Source organism: Microtus oregoni, unplaced genomic scaffold, assembly GCF_018167655.1.
Source record: "Microtus oregoni isolate MIOR12 unplaced genomic scaffold, Mior012 000012F_ref0000307, whole genome shotgun sequence".
NCBI classification, from domain to species: Eukaryota; Metazoa; Chordata; class Mammalia; order Rodentia; family Cricetidae; genus Microtus; species Microtus oregoni.
This window is the reverse complement of record NW_024543071.1, coordinates 13,873,229-13,898,982: the sequence shown is the minus strand read 5'-3', so window position 1 is coordinate 13,898,982 and position 25,754 is coordinate 13,873,229. Positions and strand designations below refer to the sequence as shown.

The 25,754-nt window shown below is 41.3% G+C and overlaps 1 protein-coding gene across 5 annotated transcripts; it reads right to left on the bottom strand.

The window, feature by feature from the left end:
- Positions 1-239: 239 nt before the first annotated feature.
- Positions 240-17,511, bottom strand: Pcgf6 (polycomb group ring finger 6). 5 transcript variants are annotated; one of them, XM_041662215.1, is made up of 11 exons: positions 17,081-17,511; positions 16,077-16,176; positions 15,890-15,986; positions 14,258-14,313; positions 14,100-14,159; positions 11,752-11,884; positions 9,802-9,829; positions 9,137-9,154; positions 6,996-7,094; positions 4,070-4,156; positions 240-1,366 (listed from the first exon to the last, which is right to left on the bottom strand). In XM_041662215.1, exons 1-11 carry the CDS (start codon positions 17,438-17,440, stop codon positions 1,310-1,312), a joined length of 1,095 nt encoding a protein of 364 aa, XP_041518149.1. In that variant the 5' UTR covers positions 17,441-17,511; the 3' UTR covers positions 240-1,309. The 5 variants fall into 5 exon arrangements, with proteins under 5 accessions (XP_041518149.1, XP_041518153.1, XP_041518151.1 ...); XM_041662219.1 differs by having other exon boundaries at positions 4,070-4,152; XM_041662217.1 differs by having other exon boundaries at positions 11,752-11,860.
- Between the last annotated feature and the right edge of the window lie 8,243 nt (positions 17,512-25,754).

Below are 25,754 nucleotides of genomic sequence, written 5' to 3'. Positions count from 1 at the left end.
TCACGGCACTTTAATTCAGACACCTGTCTTTTGAAGTGTTTTGTTTTTTAAAACCCAGCCAAGGGCTGCTGAGCTGTCTCATAGATAAAGGTGTTGCCATCAGGCCTGACTATCTAAATTTGAACTGCAGGACTCACACGGTGGATGAAGAGAAATTATTCTTTTGCTTTCCTCCCACGATATTATAGCACACACATACATACAATAAAAAATAAAGAAAAAATGTCAAGAAATCAACATTGGATAAAATAAATTTTATTAAATGTCAGAAGAGATTCACACACAATTTCATAAATTTTTTACAAAACATCTGCCAATGTAAGTTCAATCTTATAAGTTTCTGTTTGGAAATTTTGCTGTGAAATAAGAGTCTATAAAATATTTCTTCTAGAAAGCATCAGGATGCTAATTTTAGGCAAAATAATGCTTAAAATTAATTTTAAACATTAAGTTTAAAATATAAATTTCATGACCTTACTTCATGAAAGCAAGGTTCTCAGACTCTCATTCTTTATCCCAGTGATGAGAAAACAAACATTAAACATAGAACCAGTTAAGGTAAGTGACTGAGGAAACAATAAGGATTCTGTAAACTTCTGGTAATTCACCTGAAATTTTTTGCTACTTTCAGAAGCAGTGCCATGACAAGTGCCATTATCAACAGCCACACTGAGGGAACCCATCTGACACCTGTCCCAGTAGCACTGATCTATGCAAATAAAACATCACAGAGAAGCACCTCATATTTAGGGATGTTAAGAGCCGTACCCAACAGGAGACAGTCTCTCCACTGTCTCAGAGCTGGATAACACTGCTTTAATAGGATCACTGTTGGTTTTTAACGTTTAGAATAGGACAGGATTGTGTAACGGACAGTAGTTTTGGTGCTGAGTGCACCCTGCGGTTTAAAGTCCGGCTTTGAACTCAAAGCAAAGCTGCTCTGCAAGGACACCTGCCCGACCCATGCAGCCTGGAAGGCAGAATCCTAGCTGCCAGATGACCAACCTACCTCAAAGATGGGAAGCAACCAGCAACTTCCTCGTATTTGGAATCACAAGGAATTTTAAAATTCAGTGTTTTCAGTTTTTCCCCTGAGTTTTGAGTGCTTTGTATATAGTCTCTAGTGTAGTAAATACATTCTATTGTTTCAAGTTGTACACACAATGCTAGGGTTCTGGTGTGGAAAATCAGAAGCTAGCTCTTAACAGCACAAAGTAGTGGTGGCTACATGTTTCTGAGAATCTTTGGTGTGATGCAGACCTGCAGAAGCATCCTTACTGCATTTTCTTCCTCATATACCCTCAATTCTTCATGTTATTTTCAAAGGAGAAACCACAAGACCGTAATGAAGAACAAGCAGACCATCCTGGAAAGTGAAAAAAAAGACTATTCAGTTCTTTCAGAACTAGTTATGTATGATATATGAACAAACCAACATGGCCTATTTTTTATAATCTAACAGTAATGAGAAATTCTTTAACATTAAAAAAGAGAGTACAAGATAAATATAGCTGGTTTTTATTGGCATGACTAAAAACTCGCCGTCAATGTATCTTTTTTCTTTCTTTCTTTTTGGTAAAAGATTTATGAAGGCGCCAAATCTCATTACAGATGGTTGTGAGCCATCGTGTGGTTGCTGGGAATTGAACTCGGGACCTTGGAAAAGCAGTCAATGCTCTTAACCGCTGAGCCATCTCTCCAGCCCCTCTTTCTCTTTTTCTGAGTCAGAGTCTTGTTATACGGCTCTGTCTGGCCTTACTCTCTGAATAACTGCTAGGATTCCAGGCTCGCACCACCATGCCTCCCATTCCTTTCTTCTTAAGACTTAGAATTGTGAGCTGCCTGACAAGGGTGCTATGAACCAAACTCTACAGGAGCAGTACAGGCTCCTAACTGCTAAATCATCTCTCCAGACTCTAGGTCCTTTTGAAAGATGGGCCCAGCCTGGCCAAAAATTTCTGGGCTGAAAACAATTTTTGCCCTAGCCTCCTGAGCAGCTCAGGTGACACACCCCAAACAGCTCAATATGATGACGCTCAGAAGCCAATGTGTACCTCTCATATAACCACAGCTAATCAGGGACAGGCATTTATGATCAAAAACAACCGAGAACTTTTTTTGTCCACAGACTATTCACAGACTGAATACTTGATCTATCTGAGAAAGACTCAACCCACTGCAACCTGGCAAACTCCAGAAAAGACAAGAAGATTCTGGAAAAGGATATACAAATTCAAATGCTCACAAAAGCCAGAAAAGTAATGTAATGTAAATGAATGTGAGATAGTAAGGAATGGCAAACATCAATGATAAACCAAAAAGCAGATGCTTATCTGCATGAATTTAAAAATTTAAAATATAGAAAAGACCAGCAATTGGGACAGCCAGAGCTGTTACATAGAGAAACTCAGCCTCACAATCAATCAATCAATCAATCAATCAATAAGTGTGTGGGGGAGAATATAGGTCAAATAAAACATGATATACCATATTTGATCCATGAACCATCATTATACCTACTCAAATTAGCATGATCAAAGTGAATATCCATATAACACAAATACAAAGATTCCATTACCAGATTTATATACATAAAAATCATACTTTTGCATTTTTGTCATAGTTCAGAAGTTAAAAAGTATCATTTTTCAGAATAATACATTGATATGCAGATATAAAACTCAGTGTAGCTTACAAGCTGTTTTAAGATCTCAAATTACTTCAGTGCATATATATGAACATATCTTTCAAAATAATTGCTTGTAATTTAAATGTAATCTAGATGCTATATTTATATTTTCTATAAATATGTATATGTAAACAACATTTAAATTTATATTTTCTATTCATATCTCTATCACCGTTAACTTTTAACTCTATGCCAGTTTATGGTTTGTCCTTCATAGGTTCAAATCTAAAGCTTGATTCCCAGTGTAGAGTGTTGAAGATGTGGTGCTCAGTGGAAGGTAATTAGATCAGTGGTCTCCACTCTCATAAATGTATTAATGCATGTTAAGGGAATTACCAGGTAATGTTGAGACTGTATTAAAGCCTTGAGTGTCTCAAATAGCAAAGCAGGTCTCAAACTAACTATGTAGCCAAGGGTGGCCTTAACTACTGATCTTCCTGCTTCCACCTACCAAGTGACAGTATGAGTGCCACCACACCCAGCAAATGTGGCTATTATAAAGCAATTTCAGCTGTCTCCACTAGCACTCTTGAGTAATAAATCAAACTGCCACTTTCGTTTTGTTCAGAAGTTGTAGCATGATTAATAAAAACCCAGAGACTGATACTGGGGTTTAACCTGAAGGTCAGAAAAGCTAAACAGTCAGCCACGGGTTCTTACCTCTACCTCAGTCCGAAATGGTGATCCTGCCTCCTGAATCCTCAAAATGTGAGTGAGAGTTGTCTCCTCCCATCTTATATTCCTCTCTAGGGCTGAGAATAAAGGTGTGCACCACTACCGCCTGGTTTCTATGGCAAACTAGGGTGGCTACTGGGATTAAAGGTGTGTGTCACCACTGCCTAGTCTGTAAGGCTGATCAGTGGGGCTGTTTTACTCTCTGATCTTCAGGCATGCTTTATTTATTAAAATACAAATGAAGTATCACTACAAGAAGTTTCCAATAGTTTCCTGTCACACTCAATTAAAATTCAAAGATTTTTGTTTATGAATCTTTGGTTTTGCTTGATGTATAGACTATGTAGCCCAAGGTCCTCAAACTCAACAGCAAATTTAGGTCCTCTGCAAGATGAGGCAGTACTCAATCCCTGAGGCATTTCTTCAGCTCTATCACCACAGAATTCTTATAATTCATTACATTGTAAATCTGTTTAGCATAAGTCTGATAAAGTCCAAAACCAACCTGCAGGGGCTGGAGAGATGGCTCAGAGGTTAAGAGCATTGACTGCTCTTCCAAAGGTCCTGAGTTCAATTCCCAGCAACCACATGGTGGCTAACAACCATCTATAATGAGATCTGGTGCCCTCTTCTGGCATGCAGGCAGGCATGGAAGGAATGTTGTATACATAATAAATAAATAAATATTAAAAAAAAAAAACCAACCTGCATTGCTGCATCACCTATTGCACGCCGGATTTCCCGTAGAGTTTGGTACCGTTCCAATAAGTGATCACCACAGATGATATCTACCTATGGGAAAACAACAGGCTATATCAGACCACTTTCCTGCTTCAAAACATGTGAAGAGGGGAATTAGCATGACTATTTCACGATTGTATTTAACTATTTTATAGTAGATTTTCTAAAAATTACAGTGTTTTCTTTATGTGCACCCTTGTTCATGGAGTCCAAAAAGTGTCCTCTATCACTGTCTTAACTTACTTTCCCTGGAACTGGAGCTTACTAATTGGTTAGGCTGGAAGGCTAATGAGCTCAGGGAATCTATCTATCTGTGCCTGGGCCTGGACTACAAACATGTACTGTGGAGCTGGATCTCTTAGTAATAGGCCAGACCAGCCATGTTACACAATAAGATCCTGTCTCAAAACAAAACAAGCAAAAAATCAAAGGGCTAGAAAGATGGCTCAGCAGCCAAGGGCACCCAGTTAAGCCCAGCACCTACATGGCAGCTCACAGTCATCTGTAACTCCAGTTACAGAGGATAAATGCCCTCTTCTAACCTCCTTGAGTACTGCGCACAGGTGGTACACAGATAAATAAATGCAGGCAAAAGACCCATACATATAAAATTAAAAAATAAACATAAAACAAAAAAGGAGGCTGTGAGATGAGCTCAGTAGCATTACTTAGCAAGTATAAAGCCCTGGGTGCAATCTCCAATATAGCATAATGAAACAACTTATTTATCGTCTCTAGGATTTGGAAAGCTTAAACACTGAAAGTCACAATTCATGGGTCTATATCTTTGATAATCTTTACCATTATTTCAATATTTTGAGAAAATGCTAAGTTATGACCACTACGAGGTATGAATTAACAGTAGGATTCGAGACCAGCCTGGTCTACAGAGCTAGTTCCAGGACAGGCTCCAAAGCCACAGAGAAACCCTGTCTCGAAAAACCAAAAAAAAAAAAAAAAAAAAAAAAAAAGGAATATTTACCTACATAACTAAGAGCTGGCAAAATTTTAAAAAATTTAAATAATTTCTAAAACTCTTGAATATTATGAGAAAAAAGTGAAACTGTCTTTTTAAAAAAAAGATCGTATGTGTGCAGATTTGTGTAAGCCTGTGTGCCACAGTGAGTGTGTGGAGGTCAAAGCTTTGACTGCTGTGTAGAGTCAGTTTTCTCCTTCCACAACTATGTGGCTCAAGGGACTGAATTCAGGTGACTCAACTTGCAAGGCAAGTGTCTTTAGCCACCTCTCTGTCCCAAGCCCATATTTTACAGATCAGTCAAGAGAATAAACATTTTCAGTGTCTCATCTTTTAAAAAGCATTATTAGGCTGGCTCAGTGATCAAGGGGACTTGCTGCTCTTCCAGAGAACCAAGGTTCAATACCCAGCACCCACACTGTGGCTCACAACAGTCTATAACTTAGACTCTGTGGTAGTTTGAAAGAAAATGACCCCCCTAAGGGAGTGGTATTATTAGGTGTTGTGGCCTTGTTGAAATAGGTGTGGCCTTTTTTTCTTTTTTTGCTGAGCATGGTGGTGCACACCTTTAATCCCAGCACTTGGGAGGCAGAAACAGTGGGTCTCTCTGACTTTGAGGTCAGCCTGGTCTACAAAGTGAGTTCTAGGACAGCCAGAGCTACAAAGAAAAACCCTGTCTCCAGAGAAAAATAAAGAAGATTCTGTTAGTTCAATTTAGTCATTTCATAGCGTACAAATTTCAAAATATTCTTGTAAATGTTGCACAAATATACAGATGATCTTTATCAATAAGAACAATATATTGGGAGTCTAGAGAGATGGCTCAGTGATTAAGAGTAATTGCTACTACTATAGAAGGCTCAGGTTCAAGTCCCAGCATCCACAAGGAAGCTTACGAAAATCTGTAACTCCAGTTCTGAGGGATCCAATGCGATATTTTTGGCCTCTGGGGGCACTAAGCATGCACACAGTACACATACATATTACGTTAAATAAAAAAATGAAGTAAATCTAAAACAGTGGGCCTAGAATCTAGGCATGGTGGTACATGTTTTTAATCCCAGAACTTGGAAGGTGACAGAGGCAGGCAGATCTTACTTAACTTAATCTATAAAGTGAGTACCAAGATAGCAGGGCTATAAAGTAACCCTGTCAAATGAATAAATAAACAAACAAATAAATGGGCTGGGGAAAATAGAGAAACCCTGTCTCCAAAAACCACAAACAAACAAACAAACAAACAAATAAATGGGTTTGGAAAATGACTCAGTAGATAAAAGTACTTGCTGAGTGAGCAAGCCCAACAATCTAATTTGATCCCCAGAACCCACAGTGGAGGTAGAGAACTAAATCCCAAAGACTTTCCCTGACCTGGGATTAAAAGTGTATGCCACCACTGACAAGCTGTGCAGAATTTTCTTAAATGGATCATTTGAGATCAGAAGATCGACCTGCTGGTGGCAGCCTATCTCACTCGAGAGTTCATCTATCCTGCTGCTTGGGCATTATTTTGCTGTTACTAGTATGCAGAATGAAGACCAGCTGTCTTATCCCCGTGGACTCAACTATCAGATTCTTGACTTTTGCATCAAGAGACATTCATTGTTGGACTAGTTGGATCACAGCCTGTAAAACATTCTAGTAAACCTATACACACACACATATATATATATATATATATATATATATATATATATATATATATATTTAATACATATATTTATTATATTTATATTCATTCTGTCAGTTTTGTTTCTTGGAGAATTATAACTAATATCAGTTATATCAACATTCTATTAATAGTCATAGTATCTGTATCATATAAAAGCCACTGCATGATTCTAGAGACAATTTTTCAGTATGTCAAAGGTAGTCTTTCAACCTCACCTTTCCTTTTACATACATGTACTGTACCTGACAAGCTGGATCAAGACCCATTTTTCTTCTAAGAAATTTCTCTACATGCCCAATAGTTGCTTCTCCTGAAACACGCACAAACTTCTTTTCTAATGGCTACAAAAACAGACAAGACTGTTCAGATTATTTAAGTATACACATACATAAAATTACAAACTTTAACGCAAATTTTTTTTAAAGAATTTTTTTTTAAAAGATTTATTTATTTATTTATTATGTATACAACATTCCTTCCATGTGTCCCTGCAGGCCAGAAGAGGGCACCAGACCTCATTACAGATGGCTGTGAGCCACCATGTGGCTGCTGGGAATTGAACTCAGGACCTCTGGAAGAGCAGCCCGTGCTCTTAACCGCTGAGCCATCTCTCCAGCCTTTAACGCAAATTTTTAAGCCAAGATAATTCAGTAGGCTCTTAAAAAAAAACTGCTATGAACTTGAGTCAATTTGTAATCCAAAAAAAAGAAAAATAGAAATTCTGCAAATCTTTTAAATATGCCAACAACATTTTTAATAGAAAGGCTTGTTGATTTACTTTAAAAGTTCATGAAAAACAAGGAAGTCCAGTCCAATGCTACATGTCTGAAATCCTAAAACTTAAGAAGTGGAAACAAGAGGATTTAAGTTCAAGATCAACCTGAGCTATGGTTGACATCCTGTTACAAATATACACACACACACACACACACACACACACACACACACACACGACAAAACAAGAAAATCCGGGCATTGCAGCACCTGCTTGTAGTTTCATCTACTTGGGAGAAGACGACACAAGAGCAATGCAGTACATGCCTGCAGTTCGGGTTTAATTGAGCCTAAGAGCTAAGACAGCCTGGACAACATATACATACACTTGAGAAAACAAGGGTTTTTGTTTTTGTTTTTTTGAAGTCAAGTATGGTGGCTCACATCTATAATCCCAGTACTCTAAAAGCTGAGGCAGGAAAACTGTCATGAGCTAAGGACAACCTAAGCTATAGGCCTATTTCATTAAAAAAAAAAAAAAAAAAGGAAGAAAGAAAGAAAGAGAATTTCTTTCTAAAATTTAAAATAAGAAGAAATCTAGACACAGGTAGTTAGCGTTACAGGTAGTTGTGAGCCGCTCGATGAGTGTGCTGGGAACCACCCACAATCAGCTCTTCTGCAAGAGCAGTCTAGGCTCTTAATTGCTGAGCCGTCTCTCCTGCCCCATGCTGCCATCTTTTACAATATCCTGTTCCCGATTCCCCACAGGCATCTGAAGATCTCCACTAAAATGAGTCACCTTAGATTCTAGGTACAGCAGAACCTCACAGACAGATCTCCCCATTGTGAGAACATCTTTAGCCAGAACAACCATCTCAAGAGAACCAAACTGTCCCCTCAAACAATAAAAACTCCTGAACCAGCTTCAAGAGGCAGAACTAAGGTAATGACCCATCAGACCACAGTCTGATCAAAACTTGTTAAATACTTGCCTCTTGCCCCAGCTTTGTTTAAACCTAAAGTTGCCAGGCATGGTGATTCACACATAAATTCCTAGCATTAAGGCAAGCAGAGTGCCATGAATTCAAGGCCAGACTGGGCTACGTGAGTTCCAGGTTAGCTGGGCTACAGAATGAGAACTTGTCTCAAAAACACAAAAGAACAACCACCACAAAAAGCTAAGCCAGTGACTTTAAGACAAATGAATCACGGAACCTCTTTATCAGTTCTTTTCCTAATGTGGCAATACTGATTAAACCTTTTAATGCTTTTCATCAATACTTTTTTCCCCAGACAATATTACCCAGAGTTGCCCTGAACTTGACATGTACCTCACAAGTGCTGGGATTTCAGGCATAGGAACCACACTGGTTATGGAGTGTGGCAAGAAAAAGCCACACCAACTGGAACTCTATCCCTAGTCCAAACTCGCCTCAACTGTCACAACAGGATGGGTAACTGAGCCTTGCCTGTTGGGACTCACACAGCCATGGGTTTTCCCTTAGAACTCTAGTACATAGGTGTCACAAACAAAACAACTCTGCCATTTCTTAATAAAATGAACAGTCTTTATCACAAATACATCAGAGATCTACTTTTCTAGGTGTCTCTAGCTTGCTATACATCTCAACAACTGACAAAGTATGATACAAAGTAGTTTTATTCTTACCTCAAATCTCAGTGAATGCTTGAAGTGACAAGTTAAGGCAGGTTAACTTAGTCAAAAATGTTAAATATAAAAATTTAAATTCATGTTAAACTCTAAGCACCAACTATACAAGACACTTTGGATTTTTTTTTTTTAAGACTGGTCTTACAGAGTAGCCTAGGCTGGCTTCAAATTTTGGATCCTCTTGCTGCAGCCTCCAGAGAGGTAGGAAAACAAGCTTATAATTACCAAACCTGACTCTTAGAATTTTTTAAAATTACATTAAAGTTGGGACTGGTAGTACATGCTTGTAATCCTATCACTTGGAAAGTAGAGGCAGGATGATCAGAAGTTCAAAGTCATCTTTGGCTGCATAACAAATTCAAGGCCAGCATGGGGCTATATAAGATCTATTTCAAAAATCTAAAAAAAAATGAATAACCAATCAACATGGCATTTGGTTTTGTAAATTATTTACTTATTTTCCTTATATTACTTTCTGAATCAGTAACAAAGCTCCACTTAATGTTCCTTACCCTGAGACACTAATACAGCATTACTGTTACTGTTGAATTTCAGTAGCTTGCTTATCAAACATTTTAATTAAAGATAATCTCTACTTGATTGCTAATCTGATTCAGAATTTTTATCTATAGCATCCTCTAAGTAAACAAAAAATGCATTACCTTAAAGTGTCCTGTATCTTCATTAGCACTGAAAAAATAAAGGAACGGTTACTCAATATTAATACTTTATTTATTGGTTTTTTTTTTTTTTTTTGAGACAAGGTTTCTCTGTAGCTTTGGTGCCTGTCCTGAAACTAGCTCTTATAGATCAGGCTGGCCTTGAACTCACAGAGATACACCTGCCTCTGCCTCCCGCATGCTGGGATTAAAGGCGCATGCCACCATAATGGGCTAAAATCTTTTTTTACATTTGTTTTATATTGACGCTCACACCACAGTGCTTTCCATGTGGAGGTCAGAAGAGAACTTGCAGGCATCAGTTCTCTCCTTCCATCATACGAGTTCCTGGGATCTATCTCAGGTGGACAGGCTTGACAGTGACTTTCCCTGCTGAGCCATCTCACCGGCCTCAATTTTTATATTATGTTTTGAGACAAGAGCTCATGTAGCTGGGGTTGGTCCGGAACTCACTATGCAGTTGAGGCTAATCTTGAATCTCTGACTCTCCTGCTTCCACCTCCTGAACACTGGGGTTTTACAGCTGTGTGTTACCACACCCAGCATTTTGGGGTGGGGTGGGATTGGGGGAGCAGTAGGTTGAGAACAAGCTTCTGGGTAGTCTGGCTGTTCTGGGCTTGAGATGTAGACCAGGCTGTACTCAAACTCACAGAGATCTGCCTGCCTCTGCCTCCCGAGAGCTGGGATTAAAGGCGTGCATACTACTAGGAAAGGCCTTATTCTATTTTTAAAACATGGTTATATAAATCTTTGGAAAGAAATAAGATTGTCACTTCTGCCACCTAGTGGTAAAACAAGTAAAGTTTAATACCGCATTTTAAACTTTGCACACTTCATTTCCTGAGGGGGAGAAAGTTTATGAACCGGTCACACACCTTTAATCCAAGAGCTTTCTGCCTGAATATTGTATACAGAATTAAATAAAGTCAGCCACAGATCAAGAGGCAAAACAACCAAGCAGCTGACAGGAAGTGAATACAAGATTATTAAGGAAAAAAAAACAGAGTAAGAGGGAGTCAGGAGGATAGAGATGGGAGGGGGGCTGGAGAGATGGCTCAGAGGTTAAGAGAATTGCCTGCTCTTCCAAAGGTCATGAGTTCAATTCCCAGCAACCACATGGTGGCTCACAACCATCTGTAATGAAGTCTGGTGCCCTCTTCTGGCCTGCAGACATACACACAGACAGAATATTGTATACATAATAAATAAATATTTAAAAAAAAAAAGAAGAAAGAAAGAGATGGGAGGGACATTGAGTTTGAGAAGGCTGGTTTGAGAGCAGAAGAAAAATGTCAGCTGGGCTCTTTCTCTGCCTCTCTGAGCTAGCAGGCTTTCACCCCAGCATCTGGGTTCCAATCTTTATTCATAAAATCAAATGATTGATATTTTGTTAAAAACAACACAGATCCTCTCAAACTGGAGTTACAGACAGCTGTGAGCAATATGACATGATTGGGAACTATCCTCTGCAAGAACAGCAAATGCTCTTAACCACTGGAACACCTCTTCACCCCCAAAAGGTAATTTACAAGCCAAGCATGGTGGATTACAAACTGAAAACCAGGCACCAGAGGATGAGTTCAAAGCTAGTCTAGGCTACAGTGTAAAAGAACTCAAGAACAATGGCAATGGGTTTTTGATCCTACTGCACGCACTGGCTTTGTGGGAGCCTAGGCAGTTTGGATGCTCAACTTACTAGACCTGGATGGAGGTGGGGGTTCCTTGGACTTCCCACAGGACAGGGAACCCTGATTGCTTTTCGGGCTGAGTGGGGGGGACTTAATTGGGGGAGGGAAATGGGAAGCGGTGGCGGGGAAGAGACAGAAATCTTTAATAAATAAATTAATTAATTAATTAATTAATTAAAAAAAAAAACCTTGACTCAAAATGCAAATGCAAAAAGTAAGCAAACACATTTTCTAGGTTACTCACCCAATGAACTCTAGTAATAAAGACATATCAAGTTCAGGTGGAATACGAAACACTGACTCTAGGACTTTCTTGGTTTTTCCTTTGTTTGAAGGGACTGGTTGTGGAACAGCTAATTGAGACAGAAACAAAGAAGCTAACGTAGCATTACAATTTTAATAATAATTTAATAATATAATAATTTAATAATTGTCATCTTTAAGGAATGAATCACACAGTATTATTATACTATGTTAACTAAATTATTATAAAGCCCTGAACAAATCTTCTTTTCCGTAATAACATCAGTTAATCTATCAAAAATCAATGATTTTAAGGTAGGAAAAATGGCTCAGCTGGTAGAGGTACTTGCTGCCAAGTCTTTGGGTCTGACCCCTAGGACCCACCTTGTGAGGTACTAACTTCTGCCAGTGGATTCCTGTGCAAGTACAAACACGTGTGCATACATATATACACTTGCACACATACATATACACACACATTCTCTAAATAAACATAAATGTAAAAAAAGGAAAGAAAAACAACAAAATTAACTGTAAGCTCAGGGACCACTCCACAATAAAAGGCAGACATGTGACTGATTTATATGGGCCACACAGAGTTCATTAAAACAGCAACAACATAAGTAACTACAAATACTATGTACAATACTCATGCTTAGCACATTACACTCTCATTTAATCATTATAAATGTACAATAGCTACACTTAAAATATGAGAAGAATTTGCCTAAGGTCCCCAAGTAACAGAACAATCAGGATTTAAACCCAAATCTACCTGACATTATTACTAACATAAAAGTAAGTTACCATGTGCCCAGCACTGTCCAAAGTGCTGGTATTAATCAATGTGTTTAATCAAGTATGATATTCATCCTTATTTTATAGATGTTTGTCACTGTATTATCTACTATTATTTCCTCACATCACCTAACCTAACCAAGAGTCAGTGCTAGGAACAAACTCACAAAATCTAGCTCTTGAGTCTGTTTGTGATTCCTCCTCACACACTTTTGTTTTGCTTTGTTTTGTTTTTTGAGACAGGGTTTCTCTGCGTAACAGTCCTGGCTGGCCTCGAACTCACAGAGATCTGCCTGCCTCTGCTGAGTGCTGGGATTAAAGGTGTGTGCCACCACTGCCCCACTGCCCAGCAATCACACGTTTTTTTTTAAAAAAAAGAAAGTCGGGCTGGAGAGATGGCTCAGAGGTTAAGAGCATTGCCTGCTCTTCCAAAGGTCCTGAGTTCAATTCCCAGCAACCACATGGTGGCTCACAACCATCTGTAATGAGGTCTGGTGCCCTCTCCTGGCCTGCATGCATACACACAGACAGAATATTGTATACATAATAAATAAATAAATATTATTAAAAAAAAAAGAAAGTCTCACCAGGGGGTGGTGGTGCACACCTTTAATGCCCTCACTCAAGTGGAAAAGACAGGTGGACCTCTGTGAGTTTGAGGCCAGCCTGGTCTACAAAGTGAGTTCCAGAGGAGCCAGGGCTACATACAGGAACCCTGTCTTGAAAAAAACAAAGTGTCTCATTATGTTACTCAGGCTGGCCTTAGACTCAACAGCAATCCTCCTGACTCAGTTACCTAAGTGCTGAGATTACAGGCATGCACTACATCCAGTCCCCTTAATTCTTACAAACTGTTAGGTTAGGTTATACTGTAGCATTACCTTCAAAATATTTCTGGGGAGGATATAACTAGGTATTTCCAAAGAGCACCTGTGATGGTATTAATTTTCAACTTGACAGTCTAAAATCACCTGGGAAGTCTTAATGAGGGATTATCTATATCCGGCTGGGTTTATGAGCATGCCTGTGAGGAGTTTTTAATTATGTTAATCTGCCGGGCGGTGGTGGCGCACGCCTTTAATCCCAGCACTCGGGAGGCAGAGGCAGGCGGATCTCTGTGAGTTCGAGACCAAGCCTGGTCTACGAGAGCTAGTTCCAGGACAGGCTCCAAAGACACAGAGAAACCCTGTCTCGAAAAAACCAAAAAAAAAAAAAAAAAATTATGTTATGTTAATCTATCTGGGAAGACCCAGCCTAAGAGTGGGCAGTATCATTCCCTGGGTTGGAAGTGAGCTGAGCAGTGGGTATGCATGTGTGCATGAATTTTTCTCTTCTTGAGTGTGAGCATGTTGTGACTAAGAGCTCCAGTTCCTCGGCCTTCATTTCCCTGTAATGATGTGATGTAGCCTGTGAGCCACACTAACCCTCTCTCCCTAAGCTGCTCCTACCAGGTCTACTTTATCACCTAATAGAAAGCGAATGAGGACAGCGCCCCAAGGACAGTTTATCTCTTCAGTCCATGAATACATTACAATACACATTCAAACTTACCAGGTTTGGGTACTTCTAGACCTCTTTCTTTATAGAAATCATGCATTTGCTTTTTTTCTCCTAAAAAAATGATAAAACACAGACTAAATTACATGTAAAATGTAACTAGCAGAATCAGAGCCTTTGGGAGTCATAACCATGAAATGAAAGAAACTTACTTTCCTCTAGATTGATCACTAATTTGTACACTATGTCTTGTAACTGTCGGTCCAACCTAAGAAAAGAAAGGATAGAGAATATTGCAACATTCAGAAAAATGAATTTTGGTACAAAGTCAATTCACTGTTTTCCCTCAGGAGCAAAAATCTTTTTAAAGCCGGGCGGTGGTGGCGCACGCCTTTAATCCCAGCACTTGGGAGGCAGAGGCAGGCGGATCTCTGTGAGTTCGAGACCAGCCTGGTCTACAAGAGCTAGTTCTAGGACAGGTTCCAAAACCACAGAGAAACCCTGTCTCGAAAAACCAAAAAAAAAAAAAAAAATCTTTTTAAAAATTTTTATTTTTTTGGTTTTTCAAGACAAAGTTTCTCTGGGTAGCCCTAAATGTCCTGGAACCTGCTCTGTATGCCTCAAACTCAAGAGATTCACCTGCCTCTGCCTCCTGAGTGCTGGGTTAAAAGGTGTGCGCCACCATGTCTGGCTAGGAGCAGACATCTTGAGTCGGCAGAGTAAGGCAGTACTCGCAGTGCCTAAGACATACTTCATCTCAGAAAACCAAAGACATTGGGGGGAGGGGGAGAAAAAAAAAAGAAAAAGAATAAAAAAAAAAAAGGAAGAAAACCAAAGACATATATGTAATCTTATAGATTCTTGAATAGTTCACTAACTGTTCCTTGGTCTTGTGCACTCAGTAAGAATTTGAGCTTGAGGACAGGACTACGTATTTTTTTTTAATGATTTTTATCTTATGTTTCTATTTTATTTTATTTGTGTCTTGCATGTGTCTGTGGGTGCTGGGAATTCAACCTGGATCCTTTGGAAGAACCACTGAGCCATCTCACTAGCCCACCTCCTATCCTTTTTTTCAAGACTCCATTTTAACTGTTAAGTACCATCTCATCTGAGAGATGGTTAAGAACACAGATTGCTCTTCCAGAGGACCCAAGTTCTATCTATTCCCAGAACTCACATGGCAGCTCATAACCATCTGTAATTCCAGTTCCAGGGAACTCATTGCCCTCTTCTAACCTCTGAGGGCTCCAGGTACACATATGGCACACCTTAAAAAAAATAGTTATTGAAGTCAGGCGGAGTGGTATACTCTTTTACATTAGGAAGGCGGCAGAGGCAGGGGGATCTGAGTTTGAAGCCAGCCTGCTCTACAAACTTGAGTTCCAGGACAGCCAGTGCTACACAGAAAAACCCTGTCTCGAACTCTCCCCAATTCTCTAAGGAAACGGCATGAAATGGAAAGTCAGTTAATATGCTATAATGACCTAAGTTTTATTGGTAAGGCTCGTTGTTTCAGGAATTCTGAGAACGACCTACATGCTGCAGAGTGGAAATGACTGGCTGAAAGTATCCCCCCTTCAGGGTTAGGTTAGAATAGCCAACCTGTGTCTGCTGTCACTTCTTCCCCATTCCCGTCACTAATGGCCATATACTCTCAAGCATACACCACAGTGCCTGGCACACGGTACATGCTCCACACACATTGCTTATGCCATTCCCTTTCTGCTAATTTTGACAGAGTTCAAAGAATACAATACAACTACACAATATCAAGATTTCAGAAAAAATACTTAAAATAATTATTTTAAAGGTAAATCCATTTTAAATGCATCTTTTCTTACCTTATATTATAAAGAGGCTGGGTCTGGTGGACAACTATGTTGCATTTTGGGCATCTGTTGCCATAGTAAAAATGTCTTACAATGCAGCTTTTACAAACTATTGGAAGAGAAACTGTTTAGTTTAGGATACTTTAAAGACATTTCAAATTTGTAAACTACAATTCTGAAATGTGAGCTGTATGCTTACAGGTATGAAGACACTCTGTAATGGTAGTTGCATCTATTAAGTACCCCTTGCAAATAGAACACATGATGTACGGGGTCAGTTCAGCAAGGTTCAGCAGGCGCTGCAAATGCAATGGTAACAAGTTTAGAATACAAGCCTTTGCCGTCTCCAAGCCATACACCAGCCGGGTGAGGCAGTCTTGGGTTATATTCCTCCTTACTAGCTGAAACTGAAGGCACATTTGAGCCCAGGAGTTCAAGACCAGGCCAAAGCAACACTGTAAGGCCTCATTTCAAAACAATTTAAGCCATAATCTCAAGATTTCATTATAAGCAATGTAACTTAATTGCACCTTCAACCCTTCAAAATATTCAATCTCTGTTTCTCAGAGATCCCGCTTCTCTGGCATATACTTTACGCTGATAGTGAAGGGCATCAGTTCTTTTGTTGTTTTACAAAACGCCCCTCGACCAGCCTGGACATCCCACACTACCAAGGACGACCCTGAACTTGTAGCCTCCACCGCCCGAATGTTGAGAGTAACGGTATTACAGCCTCGCCCAATGTAAGCCTCCTGCAGGCCAGAGAAACACTACCAAAGGGCTACGCCCACCACCGGGATGCCTTTCTTTCCACAGAGTTACAAAAATGGGCAAATTAGACCACCACGTTAACAAAAACCCAAACGCTCACTGTTAGTGATGGATTTATCACCCTCAACACCCTGCAGAAAATGACTACGTCTCCGTCCGACTTGTAGACTCGAGGACAGCCTCACGAAACCTAGACGGCTAACCCCTCCCGGTCTTGCAGACAACAGAAAGAAGCCGGACAGAGAGTGCGCTAGGTGATCTGCAGGGACTCCGCAAAATAAAGCAGGAGCGAGGCCACGCCTGGGTGGGCGGGGATGGAGAGCTACACAAGTGCCGCGAGCTGCAAGCGACGACAGCAATGGCAGGTCTGCCGGTCCCGCTCGGTCCCAGAGGCCGCTCGGGCACAGCCAGGTCCGGAAGGGTCGTCGGTACCTCCTCCTCGTCCTCGGAGTCCGGCCGCCCCGACTCCAGCCGCAGCGAGAAGTGGCTCATGTCTTCCTCCTCCTCCTCTTCCTCCTCCATCTCCTCATCCTCCTCCAACTCCTCGTCGTAGTCCTCGAAGCGGCCCCTCAAACGGCCCAGGCTGCGCTCGGGCTCCAGCTCCGGGGGCCGAGAGCGGGAGCAGCCGGGAGCGCCCGCCTCGGTCAGGGACGCCGGGCCCTCCTCACCGGCCGCGGGCGCCGGGGTGAGGGCCGGCGGAGAGATGGGAGGCGGCGGCGGAGGCATGGCAGAGGCTCGCTTGGCCTCGGAGGCGCGACAGTTTTCAGTGGCGTCCGTCTCAGCCTCTTCCATGGCGGGGGTCGGAAACCAGGCGAGGTGAGCGCGAGGCGAGGCGGACAGCTAGCGCGCGAGGAGAGCAACAGCAACACCCTCTCCGTTCTAATGCGCAGGCGCAGGAGCTTTGCAGGGGCCTCTGGGAAATGTGGTTTACCTAGTGCCTGCCTAGGTGAGGCGGAGCTGCTCAGGTGGGGGCGGGGCTTGTGGGCCGCGCCTTAAAGGAAGGTCACCCAATTTTTCTGTCTGAGGCTTGCCTTGAACTTTTCAAAAAGACTAGAATGCTACAGTTTCAGTATTTTACTTGCATTTGCTTGTTCATAGAGAATGGAACTCTAGATGCCATGTGTTGTTAAATTACAAATGATGATGACTTCATTTTGAGTACTATTTACGTTTTTCCTTCTGTGACTATTGCATCCATCCAAGCTAAGTCTACTTAGTGAAACCTTGTTCTCAAAAAACAAACAAACAAAAAAGCTAAGATGGCTCAACCGGTAAAGGAATTTGCCACCAAGCGTAAGGATCTGAATTCAATACCCAGTAGTCACCTGGTAGAAGGAGAAACCCGACTCCGGAAAGTTGTTCTGTGACTTCCTCTTGTGCCCAAGGCTCATGTGTGCCCCCCAACCCCACAAAATAAACAATAATAGTAATAAAAAAAATCCATTGTAGAATTTATAAGAACATACCAAATCCAATTAAAGGTCAGCGGGTGAATACGAAAAAGAAAATGACTGGGGTCGAAGATACGGCTCAAAGGTCGTGTGCTTGACTACCTGTGTGAGACCGTGGTTCATCTCTAGCTCCAAAAAACATAACCAGAAAAAGAAAAGAAATATGAAAAATGAGAAAAAGTTAGAAGACAGCATCGATAAGAATAGCCTCATAAGGGGGCTGGAGAGATGGCTCAGTGGTTAAGAGCACTTCCAGAGGTCCTGAGTTCAATTCCCAGCAACCACGTGGTGGCTCACAGCCATCTATAATGAGACCTGGCGCCCCCTTCTGGCTTGCGGGCACACATGGAAGGAATGCTGTACACATAATAAATAAGTAAACATTAAAAAAAAAAAAAAAAGAATAGCTAGTTCCAGGATAGGCTCCAAAAGCTACAGAGGGGCCCTGTCTCAAATGTCTCAAAAAACAAAACAAAACAAAAACCAAAAAGAAAAAAAAAAGAATCCTTACTTAAAAAAAGCAAAAACAGGGGCTGGAGAGATGGCTCAGTGGTTAAGAGCATTTCCTGCTCTTCCAAAGGTCCTGAGTTCAATTCCTGGCGACCACATGGTAGCTCAAAACCATCTGTAATGAGGTTTGGTGCCCTCTTCTGGCCTGTAGACATACACACAGACAGAATATTGTATACATAATAAATGAATAAATACTTTTTAAAAAATTAAAAAAGCAAAAACAAACAAAACTAACAAAACACAAAAATTGCCACATACGTGGGCTGGAGAGATGGCTCAGTGGTTAAGAGCATTGCCTGCTCTTCCAAAGGTCCTGAGTTCAATTCCTGGCAACCACATGGTGGCTCACAACCATCTGTAATGAGGTCTGGTGCCCTCTTCTCGTCTGCAGACCTACACACAGACAGAATATTATATACATAATAAATAAATAAATGTTTTTTTTAATTTTCACATAGATTAATCGGAATAAAATTGAGAAGTCGGAACCTTCACATTTAGTCTTGAGACCCTTGACAAGAGTGCCAAGCTAATTAAAGAGGGAAGAATCTTGTCTTTTCAGTTTTCCTGACATGTCTTGTGCCTGTGTGTATGTCCAGAGGTGTGACTGCACAAAGGTGGAGGACAATGCGATGGAAATGCTTCTCTCCTTCCACCACGTAAGTCCCAGGGATGGGGCTCAGGGTGCCAGGCTTGGCAGCAAGAGCCTTTATCTTCTGAGCCATCTCACAAGCCCTGTTTTGTATTTTTTTTTCCAAGGCAGCGTTTCTCTGCTAACCCTGGCTCTCCTACAACTCGCTCTGTAGATCAGGCTAGCCTCCAACTCATAGGCTCCCCTGCCTTTAAATGCTGGGTTAAAGGTTCATGTCACCACATCCAGCCTCTGTTTTGTTTTTCTGTAACATGGTCTTCCTCTGTAGCCCAGGCTGACGGGGAACTCACTACGTAACAGTGAACTCACAGTGCTCCTCTTGCCTCAGCTTCTCAAGTGCTGGAATTACAGGCATAAACTGCCTTGCTATTCCTGTCTCTAAAATGACAAATGACAAAAAGAAAATATAGATTGGAAAAATAAAAATGCTTCAAAGAATATTGATAAACACCATAAAGAAAACTATAGTGATGGACACCCTCTATAAATCATTGAATAGTCCATAACCCTTTCTTTTTTTTGGGGGGGGGGCGTTTCAAGAAAGGATTTCTCTGTGTAGCCCTGGCTGTCCTGGAACTTGCTCTGTAGTCCAGGCTGGCCTTGAACTCACAAATATCATCCTGCTTCTGCCTCCCGGAGTGCTGGGATGAAAGGTATGCACAACCACCACCCGGCTCCATAACCCTTCAACCTGGCATCTGTATGTCCAATGTAATCCAGAAACAGGAGAGGAAATCCGGAAGGACATGAGAGTGCATATGGGACCTCGGAGTACAGGCAAGAATGGCATCCCAAATCCCTGAGGTAGATGCAGACTTTCACAGAAATACTGAGGAAAAACGGTTAGTTGCCTAGTGAGGAAAGTTAAAACAGCAGAGGAAGTTGCTTATTCTTTTCTATCTTCAAGGAAATCTAGAACTGTGACTGACCCTTGGTCAACCCCTGGAACTGCGATCATTAGCGTTTATTCTCTGTCAATGATTGACAGTTTCGATGTGTGTACCTGGGGTAGTGGACCATGCTGTGCCAGTTTGTCACACTGCTTTATAAAAAAAACAGTATTTATGACATGCGTGCCTGTGGTTTCATTGTTAGAGGGCTGACTTTTGAAACAGTTGTGGCTGGTTATGTAGCAAGATAGCCATTGGTTTTTGTTTTTTGGGTTTTTTGTTTGGTTTGGTTTTTGTTTTTTTTGTTTTTTTTTTTTTGAGACATGAACTTGCTGTTCGGCCTTGGATGGCTAGGAATTCACTATGCAGACTAGGCTGGCCTCAAACTCACAGAGATCCATCTACCTCTGCCTCCCCAGTGCTGGGATTAAAAGTGTGCACAACACAGCTGGCCCTCACTTGCTACTGAATCCTGAATGTATTTTCAGAGGGTTACTAGGCTTTCAGAAGCTGTGGGACTTCTGGAATACCTTTTCCAACTTTATTACTATTATCATTATTATTGTGTGTATGTGCGTGTGTGCGTGTGTACACACTGTATGTATGTGTGTGTGAAAGAGAGGGGTGTGTTTACCACAGAGTGTATGAGAGGACAATTTTCTAGAGTTAGTTCTCTTCTTCCACCTTCATGCAGGTTCAGAGGATCAAAGTCAGGTCATCTTCTGGTACAGCATCTTCTGGTGGCAAGCATCTTTGCCTGCTAAGCCATCTTGACACCCTTTAAATACTTTTGATTAGGTTTTTGTTCTGACACTAATGGAAATTGAACATAGGGCCTTGTAAATGCTAAGCAATGACTCTACCACAGGGCCACATCCCCAAACCCTGGAAAGCTTTTGCAAAAGACATTTAGATGCAAGCTACGTGGCAGTGGTGCTTTAATCCCAGCACTTGGCAGGCAGAGAGAGGCAGATCTCTGTGAGTTCAATGCCAGCCTGGTCTGCAGAGTGAGTTCCAGGACAGGCACCAAAAAGACATTTAGACATTTAGATGCACACCTTATACCATATACAAGATTAAATCTAAACTGATTCATGAACTAAAGCAAAAAGAAACTAGGCTGTAGAAGGAAACATGGGTGAATTCCTCCTTATCCATGCACTTAGAAAGGCATCCTACAAGTGATTCTAGCTCCAGATGCAGTAAAATACTGATAAATCTGACTTCATGTAAATGCACACACAAAAAATCTCAGATAGAGCCAATTCTGGCCGGATGGTGATGGCGTATGCCTTTAATCCCAACAATCAGGAGGCAGAGATGGGAGGATGGAACCCTGTGAGTTTGAGGCCAGCCTGGTCTACAAGAGCTAATTCCAGGACAGGCCCCAAAGCTACAGAGAAATCCTGTCTTGAAAAACAAAACAAAACAAAAAAGAGAGTCAATTCTGTAGTTTTACTGGTATATAAGTGTAACACTATGTTTTATTTCTAGTATACTCATTTTTCTTATGTGTTATCTCTGTGTATGTGTCCCCACCATGTGAGTCCTGGGAATTGAAGTCAGCTTGTTGAGTTTCTCAACAAGAGTCTTTACCTCCTGAGCCATCTCACCGGTTCCCATTTTGTTGTTTCTTGAGTGAGTCAGGGTCTCACTGTGTCTTGAAAAAAAAAACCCAAAAAACAAAAATTAAAGAAGAGGGGCTAGTAAGAGTCAGTGGGTAAAGACACTGTGTAAGCCTGATGACCTGAGTTCAAGGTTTATGAATGGTTGCCAGCGTATATAAGTGAACTACATGCATGCCTGGTGCCCACTGAGACCAAATTGGAGAGAGTTCCTTGAAAGACCCCATCTTGCTGGATGTGGTAGTGCATGCCTATAATCCCAGCACTGGGAGGTAGAGGCACTTAGAACTCTGTGAGTTTAAGGTTAGCCTTATCTACTTAGCAAGTTCCTGTGTTTAGGAATGTTTGTTTAACTATGTAAAGATGTGTTGCTGTTTTACCTTGCCTGCTTAAGGTACCTGATTGGTTAATAGCAAGAGGAGTTATAGGTGGAACTTCTGGGAGAAGGAGATGCCAAGACATGCCAGTGGCCAGCCAGACACAGAGGAAGCAGGAAAGTAGGACATACAGAATGAAAGGAAGGTAAAAAGCCCTGAGGCAAAAATGTAGATGAATAGAAATAGGTTAAATTAAGTTAAACGAGCTAGGAGACCAGCCTACCCTAAGGTAAGCAACGTCCATTCGGAAACAAAATGTGGCTAAGCTTTGTTTTTTAGTGTCTGGAATTCCTTTGCAAGCCCTCTCAGGTTTTAAGTGGATTTTAGTTGGCCCTACATTAGGCACCAGTTTGTTGTAGGGAGGTTGCTAGTTTGTTCTCGGCTGTGCAGCCCTGAAATAATCACACAGAAGCTATACTATTTAAATCACTGCTTGGCTATTATTCTGTATATTGCCACAAGGCTGTGGCTTACCAGGAAAAGTTCCAGTGTCTATCTCTGGCAGGACTACATGGCTTTTCTCTGATTCTATCTCCTTTCTCCCAGCATTCAGCTTAGTATTCCCCGCCTACCTAAATTCCGCCCTGCTATAGGTCCAAAGCAGTTTCTTTATTCACCAAGGGTATTCACATCATACAGAGGGGACTCCTACATCACAAGCATTCATAACTAGTAATAACAAGTCTCTGTGTCTTTATTTGGGAGTTGGTTGGCAGCCCAAATAAAATGCCACCTATATCTCAGGACAGCCAGAGCAACATAATAGAGAGAATCCCTGTGCGCATGAACACACACATAGTGTGTGTGTGTGTATTGGTATATATATATACATACATACATATATATATATATGTATGTATGTATGTATATATATATATCTCACCACTGTCGAGAAGCCAAGGCCTGAGCCATCAGTTCAGTGATAAAGCATTCTCCTGGCATGTGCAAGGCCTATGTTCAATCTCTAGTACTGAGAAGGAAAAAAAAAATGTCAGAGAGGCAAGAAGAGGGCACCCACAAGAGAGCAGGGAGAAGATCCAAAGTTTTCATTGGTTCTGTTTTTCCACTCTTTTTTTTTTTAAAGATTTATTTATTATGTACACAATGGTCTGCCTGCATGTGTCCCTGCAGACAGAGGTTGGCACCAGATCTTATTACCGGTGGCTGTGAGCCACCATATGGTTGCTGGGAATTGAACTCAGGACCTCTGGAAGAGCAGTCAATGCTCTTAACCACTGAGCCATCTCTCCAGCCCCCTGTTTTTCCACTCTTACCCACACCGTCCCACAAGCAAACCCACAGTGGCAATCAATGGAGGGGATGATACAGGAGCAAGGCCTGCATCTCAACCTCGGGGAGGAACACTTGCCTATCTGGCAAGAAGAACCATGGTTTTAAGTATAAAGAGTGGAGCAAATCCTCACTGTGTTTTGCTGTTTTGTTTTTATAGAAAGTTAGATGGGGGTAAAGAGATGTCATCTGCCTCTCTTCCTTAGAAGGGCTCCCAATGCCTACATAGAGGCTCATAACCCATCTGTAGCTCCAGGTCTGGAGAATCCAGTGCTCAATTTTGGTCCCTAAAGGCATGGATATAGAATCAGACAAAACTCTTATATACCTCAAAAACCATTAACTGTTACCTGTGCATAAGTCCTTAGGGAAGTGTGGGTAACATTCCCCCCATACCTCCCATTTTAAGCTGTTAAGAGCTTCAGTCCCCTGTCAACCTTGCGTAGGTATTATAGCTGCTGTGAGTTCGGAGTGGAATATCCATGCCATGCCCAGGCAGTCTGCATGGCCTCCTCTTGAGCTGATGAGCAGGGGAGGAAGCCTCCGGACCAGTTTGGTTTGCTTACTCTATGCCTTGCCACTAAGGCATAGAGGTCTTCAGCAAAGTGATTTTACCTCTAGTTCTGCTGGGCAACCAACTGGAGTAAAAATTGCCCATATTGTTTCAGGAGCTTCAGGAGTTTTATTCTTCTTGAATTTTTTTTTCTAGCTTCTCTAGGCCTTTTCACCCAGGACCCCAGCTTTTACCAACTGACAAAGTAAAGTCGGTTTTAAATGGAGTACCTGATTGGCCAAAGTCACAGTGTAGCTGGGAGCCAATGTTATAATAAGCATGTGTGGGGATTGGCTGCCCCAAACCTGCAGAGGGCACTAAATGGGCAGGCCAGTAGAAACAGCAAAACTCCTGTGTGTTCCTTTGTGTATGTGGCAGCCACCCAAAGTGGCATGGTCTTAAGGTGGCCACGCCTGGGGAAAACTTTTTCTGCCTGTTTCCCCATCTTCCTCTGGGAAGACATCTAGAGACAGACTACATGAAGGTTTCTGAATTGTGCATGTCTCCATTCGTGTGCAGGCTCCCGTGAGTGAATGCTTGTGTGTGCATGGGGAGCTGGCAACTGAGATCATGAGACCCAAACAGGAACACCAGAGAACTAGTCAAAGAAACTGAAAATTCGTGGAGAAATGTAATGAAATATGGATAGAAATTAAGCTCCAATTGAAGCCAAAAAAAATGAAATAGATTATCAGAATAAATGTATCAGGTAGAAAAATAATTTAAATAAGATAACCTGTAACAGGCCCCCAGCCTCAGCACAACTGACTCCATAATGGAAATAATCAGTCAGGCCATAAATCTCAGCATGTAGACAGTACCATCTGCCAAAACGAAAACAAAGGCCTAATTCACCAAAGTCCATAGTTCTGGGACAGCTTCTAAATGTACTAACCTTGGCATTTGGCTTCTTTAGTTCTCCTTCTGGCCAACTGTTCTTGCTAACTGAACTATGTCAACCCAGGATATGGTTTTTATGCTTAAAAGCTCACCATGAGAAAGACTCGGCCTACACTGGGATCCCGAGCACACGGTGTGGTCATTAGCCAGCTAATAGATTTTCCATTGGCTTATATCCATGTCCAAGCAGTCTTCTTCTGGTAGATACTCCATTAACAAACCATATTCTTTTTGTTGTTATTGCTCTTTGTTTCTTGAGACAGGGTTTCGCTGTGTAGTTCTGGCTGTTCTGGAACTACCTCTGTGGACCAGGCTGGCTGAACTCAGAGATTCACCTGCCTGTGACTCCTGGGTGCTAGGATCAAAGGAGTGCGCTATCACTGCCTGGCCTTTTAAAAAAATTATTATATTATTTATTATTTATTTTATTTTATGTGCATTGGTGTTTGTCTGTTGGATGCCCTGAACTGGATTATAGCTAGTTATGAGTTGTCTGTGAGTACAAAGAACCTGGGTCCTTTGGAAGAGCAGCTGAGCCATCTCTCCCACCCCAAACCTATATTCTTAAAGAAAATAGTTCATAGCTGGGCATAGTGGTACACACCTTTAATCCCAGCACTCAGGAGTCAGAGAGTTCGAGGTCAGCCTGGTCTACAGAACGAGTTCCAGGGTAGCCAGGACTACACTTGAGAAACCCAGACTCGAAAGAAAGAAAGAAAGAAAGGAAGAAAGAACCAAATTAAGTAAATAAATAGATAGATAAATAAATGTAGCAATATAGAGCTAGGCTAAAAATGTATTACTACACTGAAAAAAAAAACTCACGTAGAAGAACTAAGTCTCTAAGCAGGTATT